Consider the following 8,454-nt stretch of genomic DNA (forward strand, 5'->3'; position numbering starts at 1 on the left):
GCTTTTCTTGGTGTCTGTGAGTCTGTTTCTGTTTTTTGTTTGTTTTTAGATTCTCTATACTGGCATAAGTGAAATCATACGGTATTCTTCTCAGTCTGACTTATTTCATTTGGCATAATATCCTGTAGGTCCATCCATGTTGTCACAAATAGTAAGATTTCATTCTTTTTTATGGCTGAGTAATATTTCACTGAGTAATATCTCAATGTAACAATCGCATCTTCCTTATCTGTTCACCTATTGGTGGACACTAGGCTGCTTCTCTGTCTCGGCTATTGTGAACAATGCTGCAGCGAACCTGAGGGCGCATATGTCTTCCCGAGTCAGTGATTTGGATTTCTTCGGAGGGCACACCCACTGGCCTGCAGGTAACTGGGGTCACAGAGGGAGAACTTAGGCTCCTACAACTCTCGAGTTCACATCAAGGAGCGGGTCCCGTCCCATTTGCACCTTCATCGCCTCCCTGCACTGTGAAATCGCTGCATCTGACCCCGGGCAGGCCTCGGCGCGGGCTGGGCTGGGGCCGACGGGGGCATCCGCTCCCTGCTTCCTTCAAGGACACTGATTTGTTCCTGTTGTGCTTACTTTTATGACCAAAACAGCAACAATATCTTTCTACTCAGGGCAATAACATAATTTCCTTTTAATAATAAAAGCATAATATGCTAATTAGACCGGACGCCCTTCCGGATGTCCTTCCAGACGACCTTCTGGACGAAGCTGTGGCGGCGGGGGCCGAGGCAGAAGCAGCCGCTGCGGTGGTGGGGGCTGAGCCCCTTGCACGAATTTCGTGCATCAGGCTTCTAGTTTATTTAGATTAGAAAAGTGACACAATTTAAAGGAAAATTCTAATAATGCAGACGGCTCTCTGGATATGGAGCAATTTGCGCAGGGGCCTGGCTTTGCTCAGGGCAAGGAGGACTATGACTTCCTAGGGGGTGGCCTGTGCACAGAGAAGCTCAGCAAGCATGTCTGCGCAGAGAGATAGAAAAGAAGACGCTGCGGAAAGACAGCCGGGCGCCTCGCCCACTAAGGACCTCTGTGGCCTTAAAATAAACACCCCCATCTAGCAGAGCAAACTGGGCCCTATACCTCGTTCTGAGCCCGTCGGCTGCACACATACCTGGCCTGCAACTCCAGCCCGAGCACGTCTTTGCCAGAAGGTCTTCTCTGGCCTCCATATTCTCTTTCGCACCCTGGGGCAGGCCAGAGTGTGGAAGTGCCCCGGAAAGAGGGGTGGGAGCCCCCAGCTCCCTTGCCCCACCGGGACATCTCTGAGGTGTGTGTTCGACACTGTCCCTTGAGGTCCAGTTGCCTGCCGTGTTCAATCGCTTGATAACATACTGTGCTGGCTGCTTCCCCTCCCCCACCTCACTTCTCCACTGACGTTGTTTGAGATCACCACGTTTCAAAGGCCGCAGGACGGCGTGAACCCCCACCACGCCTCCTTCTGGGTGTCTTCTGTGGAAACAAGAGCCGCCCCCCCCCACCCCGATAGCTCTTTCGCCACAGGAAGGAGCTCAGCCCACCCGTGACCTCATTGCCAACAGAGGTGCCCACGTACCTCCGGAGTACATGTCGAAGCTGGCCTGACGCAGCACCTGCCCCGAGGTTCCTGAGGGGTGAGAGAGCAGAACGATTACTTGCTGGACTGTGTCGTTCTGCCTGTCATTTGGTGGAAAATGAGTACTTTTTAGTCTAAGGTCTAAAGATAGAATAATAATGGAACAGAACCAGGTCCCGTAGAAAGCATGCGGGACTAAGAAGATGCCCCGTAACGTCTGGGCTGATGTGAGTGGTACAATATAATGGAGGAGGGTCTCTGGGATCGAACAGAATTCCACCGATCTGGGTCTGTGTTCTGCCTTTCCACTTCCTAATGCACCCATGAGCATTCTGACCTCATTTTTTTTTCCCCTCATCTGAACAATGGGCTTTGGGAACTAAATAAGATGTCTTTACAGTAGATAGTCAGCATACAAGATACAAGTTAGCTACAAACTAGTCATGAAAAGAACCACAATTGTCATCTTTATTCCCACCTACGTCGGAGCTCTGCAATTGGAGTCCTCTGACTCTTGAAGGGAAAGGGATTTGCTGAACGGAACTCGGTGTCCTGAGCTCAGTAATCTCAGTTGCGTGTTGTGAGTTTTGCAAAGGGTCCAAGACCCACGGAGAACCGTGTGCTCTGGAGGAAACGTACAGTCTCGCTCGGTGCCACTAGATGGAGATGTTGCAGAGGGGATGGCAGCTCTCCAGGCTCACCGGGGGTCCTTCCCCCTTACCACCCAATAGGAGGTCCAGGATTCCTGAAGAGGGTGGGCTGGGCCCGGGTTAGTGAAGGGTCTCCCGCTGGGTGGAGGGTGGGGTGGGGGAAGGAGCTCACATTGCAGCTCCTCCCGGATTCTTCCAGCCACTGATGGTCCAAGCCCCTGGGGCACTTCACCTGGGTCCCTTGGAAGGGGAATGTGACCCTGTTCAACTGAGACCACGGGCATTTGTGGAATTTTTTGGAATCAGAGGGAGGAGATATAGTTTGAACAGTTCCTAAAAGGTTGCAAAGCACCAGCCTTTAACAATCCTTGTGTTGTTCTGGCTCATTGTACGGAGGAGGCCCTGGCCCTGAGGACTGATTCCTTGGACTGGCGCAGAGCTGGCATACAGTAGGTGCTGCATACATGCTTGGAGACAGTTCTAGTCTAGGGGGGTAGTTCAGCTGAGTGATTCAGACCTGGAGCCAGCCAGATACAGGTTAAAATCTAGATGATGCTATTGGCTGTGCAACCTTGGGCAAGTCGCCTAACCTCTCTGAGCGTCACTGTTCACCTGGAGCATGGGGACACTGAGCATCGTGCCATTCCAGCATGGTGATGGGTTAAATGGAATAGTGAGCACGTAGTAAATGCTCACTAAACATTAGCTTTTAGTATTGCTGATAGTTGTTTTTGTCTTTGGACTTTGTGAGGGGTGAGGAAGGAGGCCCCAGTCTGAGCCCCTGTCATCAGAGACTTTTTGAGAGGTCTTCTCGGGCAGGGGCCCAGTTCGGGGGAGAGAACACCAGCAGGTTTCAGCCTGGTCAGCTGCGGCTGGAGCATTTTCTGCAGCCTGAAGGGGCTCCGGGACCAGTCCCAGCGGCCTGCACGCCCTCCCTCTGGGCAGGGCCACCACTGGAGTCAATCAGGCTGCTCTCTCCTCAAGACTTTGGGGGAGACCCACCTCTTGGCCTCCTACCCTCCCAGCCCCGACCCTTCCTCAGCTCCCAGGGAGCTGTCAGGCTCTGGCAAGGCTCCTGGGAAATGCACCTCTAGAAGTTCCAGTCTTACCCCGTCACATCCTAAGTGCGGGAGGGTGGTCACATGCCACACACAGTTTGACCTTTCCCCTCCTAAGCGCCCACTGTGCCCTTTCCCCCTGCCCTGCCCTTTGTCCCAGGAAGTGGCTCTTAGATCCAGGGAACTGGCCCATGTTCCCCATCTAGGAGCTGAAGGCAGAGCGGGGGTCTTGGCTGGGGCCAGACCACCTGGTCCGGACTCGAATCCCATAAACAAACCCCCTCCTGTAAGGCGTCCCAGTTTCAGGCTTGGCCTGCCATTGGCCTCCCGTTCATCGCCTGCTGGAGAAGCAGGGTCAGTACGGGGGGCCTCCCCTGGGTTTCCCTGCCTCCAGCCCCCCCCCCCCCCCCTTCAGGTAAGAGAGAAGTTTCTGGAATGCAGGGCTGGGCCTCATGCTCTGCTCAAAGCCTTCCTGAGGTCGCTTACTGCCCTCTGCTTCAAGCCACACTTTTTAGTGGGACGCACAGCCCCTCACCCTCTGGCCCTGCCCCCTCTGCAGCCTCGCCGCCCACCGCTGCCTGTCTCTGGTGCAGCCAGAGAGACCCCCACCCTCCCCTCCTTCAGGCTGCAGCTGACCATCACCTCCCCTCCCCGATGGCCCTGCCCCAGCTCCGTGCTTCCGACTCCACAGCACACCCACAGGGGCTGTGAAGCCAGGGATGACCCCTCTCCTCCCCCCAGCGCTCTGGGCAGGGCCTGGCCCACCACCACAGCTGCTGTTGACATGGCTGAATAAATGAATGAAGGTGTGCACCCAGCCATGATCTCATGTTGCCATCGTTGTCTCTCATGGCCTCATGGTGTTGGTTTAAACCCCAGGGAGAAGCATGTCTCCTGGGACAGGCACACACGGCAGGGCCCGGCCAGGGCTGCGACAGGACCGGGCCTTTCGTACCTTCTGTCCCCACAGGCCCGCCAGGCCTCCCTGCCTGACACCACGGACGACCCAGGGCATGTGGCAGGAAGTGAAGGAGTGCACCCAGTGCCCCCCCCGACATTCCCCCACATCCCCCCACAGTGGGGGCTGTCTGAGGGGTGGTCAGCAACTCACCGTTCACCAGGACGATGTTCAGGCCTCTGCCCACGTTGTCTTTCACAGGACTCATGATCCTGAGGAAGAAAAGGAAAACAAAACGCGACAGTGGGTCCCGGTGTGGAGTGAACTGCTCCCGGACTCGGGACTCAGAGCAACAGGAAGTGCCCGGCAGGATTCAGGCCATGTTTCCTCCGGGACTGGGCGGTGGGCTGGGTTCTCGAGGAGTCACTCGGGGCTTGTCCGGACCAGAGCAGTCTGCTCAGAGAAAAGGGCCCAGGGTCCCCACTCCTATCTGTGGTGTCCTTGGGAGCACTGGCCTCCATCTCAGGCCGCTGGTTCTCAGGGCCACCCTCCCTCCCAGGCCTAAACAGCAGAGCACCCTGTGCCTCTGGCCACAGGGCTGACCAGGCACAGCCAGCGCCCTGAGGACCCTTACGGGGCAATTCGGATGGAAAGCTCTCTCCCCCGTGGGGTGCTGGCTGGGGCCCATGTGCGGACCAGCTGTGGTCCCCCTGCTGTCCACACGCCGAGGCCTGTCTTCGGTGAGGAAGGCAGAGCTGACGGCCGTGCGAGAGGGAACCCTGATGACATGGTTTGAACCCCTGGATGCAGCTGGTCCTGAAGCCACTGCCTCTGGCCTAAATTTTAGGTACGTGAACTACCCACTGAGGTCCTTGCTTTGCCTGAGCACGTGGAGCAGGTTCAGAGCCTGGCGAAAGCCCTGCCTCGGGCTCCTTCCGTAGGGTGAGCTTGCCATCCCAGGGCCTGAACCACCGGGCTCTTTCTCTTGCACCTGGAAGTCCCAGCACCTCCTGGGTCCAGATGTCGACTCCTGGATCCCGATCTTGAATCCTCCTCCGAGGCATCTCCCTTCGTGGGAAGCCCAGAAAGTGGCTGTCGGACAGCCCTGAGTTCCAGTCCTGCCTCCACCACCAGTTAGCGTGACCCTGCCTGCCCTCGATTTTCTCATCGTTACAAAGGGGACAACTGCAGCTTCCTGCTGGGAGCGTTGGGGGCTGGATGAGATGGTGCTGGGAGGGTTGGGGGCTGGATGAGATCGTGCTGGGAGTGTTGGGGGCTGGGTGAGATGGTGGTGGGAGGGTTGGGGGCTGGATGAGATCGTGCTGGGAGTGTTGGGGGCTGGGTGAGATGGTGGTGGGAGGGTTGGGGGCTGGATGAGATGGTGCTGGGAGCGTTTGGGGGCTGGATGAGATGGTGCTGTGAGCGTTGGGGGCTGGATGAGATGGTGGTGGGAGTGTTGGGGGGCTGGATGAGATGGTGCTGGGAGCGTTTGGGGGCTGGATGAGATGGTGCTGTGAGCACTGAGCAAGGTGCGGGCAGACCGGGAAGCTGTTAGGGTTATTGGTATTTGGGACTCACCCACCCGGAGTAAAAGGAAGTGTGTGGAAGGTGTGGACTGGCCTCAGGGCCTGCACCCACAGCCTCTGAATTAGCGAATGAATGAATGAATGAATGGATGGATGAACGCAATAAAGGAAACGAAACACAGGAGTCCCTCTGGTACTTACATGTGGCCTTCGAAGCATATGGAGGGGCCCACGACGTTGGCGGCCCCGCTGAGGATTTTAAATGCAAAGAAGTTGTCTGGGCAGGGCTTGCTGAGGTCACACTTGACCTTCACGACCCCTGGGGAGGGAACAGACCAGCCTTGGTGGCAGCAGCCGTGTGTAGGACCCCCCAGAATCCATTTCTGGGCTTCCCCTCACAGCCCCAGCCCCAGCCCCAGCCCCAGCCCCAGCCCGTAGGTCTATGTGGTGATCATGTGTGGGGGCCACTGAAATTCTGATTCTCTTCCTCTGGCCACTTGGTAGGATGGCCCTCCCCAGCTCTTGAGGTTAGGCATGGCCATGTGACTTGCTCTGGCCAATGAGATGTGAGCAGGGGTGAAGTGTGTCACTGCCAGGTGGAAGTCTTAAAATGCCATAGCCCAGGTGACTCCATAGGTTGGAGTCTCCATCAGGCTGGGACCCTGAGTAAGGTTGACACAGCCCTCACCAGCCACCCCTGGGCACGCAGCTTCAATGAGATATGGACATCTGTTGGGATGTGGGGCTGCTTGTTACTGCAGCGTAACCTGACTAATACATCCAGAAACCTCTTTTCCTCTGAAGGCAGCCACTCTGGGTTCTGTCTATTCCTAATCACCAAGATTCTGGGCCCCAGAAGCCAGAAGCCAGAGGAAAGGTGAACAGGACATTGATTAGCACATCCGAAAACCCCTCACACGGTGCCAGGTACACAGCAGGCACTCCATAAATGCTTGTTGAACTGAAAAATATGTATTTTTTGCCTACTTCTGCCTTAGTCCTCTAGCAAAGTCTCTTCATCCCAGGTCAGGACCCAGGACAGAGGCTGTGCCCAGGAGGTTGTTCTGAAATGGAATCCTGCCTCCACTATCAGCAGTACTCTTTGCAGGCACTCAAACGCCCTCCTCTGTGGAATGGGGAGAGAAATTCAAGTCTCTATGTCTCACTTCCTGGCTGCTTGAGAGATCTGGCTGGTCACATTGTCCAAATGTCAACCCACTGGTTCCACTCACTCTCATGCAGATATCACAGTGCCTCACTCAGCGCAGGCCCCTGGTCAGTGCGTGTGGAGCAATGAGTGTGGGTAATGCCAGAAGCACCGTGACAAAGAGATTCTCTCCAGAACCTTCCTCTGGGGCCGCAGCAGCCTGTTGAGCTCCCTCTCCTCCAGAGAAGCCCCTGTTGACCGCCCGGGGCCCTAGCATGGTGGGTAGGAGCATCTCTCGCCAGTGGGTTCCCTTGGGCAAGTCTTCAACCTCCTTGCACCTCAACTTCCTGCTCTGTGAAATGGGATAACCATGGTGGCTTCCCAGCTGGGTTCTCACGGGGAATAAATGAGCACAGGTAACTACTGATTATTCTTACCATCACCCACTCATTTACTGAGCACCTACTATGGGCTGGGCTCTGGGGTTCCACAGGGACAGGTAGGCAGTGCCGGCCCCCCACTCAGTGCTTAGCGCGCTCCTTGGAACGCACTGAGGACACACTGTGTGGAGATGTGATTATTGGGGCCGCTGTTCAGACCTGCCTCCTCTCCACAAGGCCCTCCCAAGGGCCGACCCTCAAACAGCTGCAGAGCCACGCAGCCCTCAGGGGGCCCTGCGAGCTGGGACATCGCCGCCTTCTCAGCGTGGCAGGCTCCGACTGATGCTAAGGGGTGTTTTAGCTCCACCTGACGTGGGGCAGGTACCATCAGGGAGGACACGGATGAGGGGAAATCCACCTGCAGAGAAGGCAGTGCCTGGCAGCTCCCTCCGCTCCGGCCCGCGGTGCCTGCAGCAAACCCACAGCCCCCGCAGGGCAGCGGGCACACGCGGAGGTTGCTGTGTGCGAGGCCGGGGCAAGTGCTCTCTCTTTATTATCTCCTGGAATCATTTCAACGGCTCCTGTGCCCGGCACCGGTGGGCACGCAGTACATATTCGTTGGGTGACCACACAGAGCATTTGGGCGGCCGAGCCCAGGCCCAAGGTGGGCGGGATGAACAGCGCCCTCTAGAGGGAGCCTCTGTGGGAAGCAGGAAAGAGTGCCCTTTGCAGGGACAGCCCGCAGGTGCAAGTGGCCCGCCTGTGGCTCTTCCGAGGAGGCCAGGCCCCTTTCTGGGAGTGAATGCACCCACGCCAGGGCACATGCTGGGCCTGGGCGCCCTGGGCTGCGGGCAGCCCTGGGGATCTGAGCAGAATGCCTGCCCCGGGCTCTCTGTCTCCTCACCCACTCGAGGGTGTGACCAGAGCTCAGTGGGGACGTGATGACCAGAGAGTGAGCACCGGGTTAGAGACACCCCTGAGGCTGCTGGGGGGGGGGGGGGTCCCAGGCCTGTAGCTCAGAAGAGAGAGGGCGGAGGCGGGGATGGAACCCCACAAAGGGGCCCTGCCCCTGCCCGGGCCTGCGGATGAGGCTGGGAGGGTCCGCTTCTCTCGTGAGCCCGGGAGCCCCACCTCTGACATCTGCCCGGACACGGTCACGGAGAGGCTGGTTTACTCTTGACCAGAGGGGCTCCCTATGCGGGAGGCGCTGTCCAGGCCTGGGGACACCCCC

At 57.4% G+C, this 8,454-nt stretch overlaps 1 protein-coding gene across 2 annotated transcripts in view; it reads right to left on the reverse strand.

Annotated features, from left to right (window-relative positions):
- FAM3D (family with sequence similarity 3, member D) overlaps window positions 1-8,454 on the reverse strand; it is a 30,246-nt gene that overhangs the window by 4,633 nt on the left and 17,159 nt on the right. For both annotated transcript variants that reach the window (XM_005868423.2, XM_005868422.2), the window contains exons 5-7: window positions 5,898-6,015; window positions 4,384-4,442; window positions 1,565-1,615 (exon numbers count right to left, since the gene is read on the reverse strand). In XM_005868423.2, the coding sequence (XP_005868485.1) occupies window positions 1,565-1,615; window positions 4,384-4,442; window positions 5,898-6,015 (228 nt within the window). The remainder of the gene's footprint in view (window positions 1-1,564; window positions 1,616-4,383; window positions 4,443-5,897; window positions 6,016-8,454) is intronic.

This window comes from Myotis brandtii, unplaced genomic scaffold (genome assembly GCF_000412655.1).
Source record: "Myotis brandtii unplaced genomic scaffold, ASM41265v1 scaffold268, whole genome shotgun sequence".
Lineage (NCBI taxonomy): Eukaryota > Metazoa > Chordata > Mammalia > Chiroptera > Vespertilionidae > Myotis > Myotis brandtii.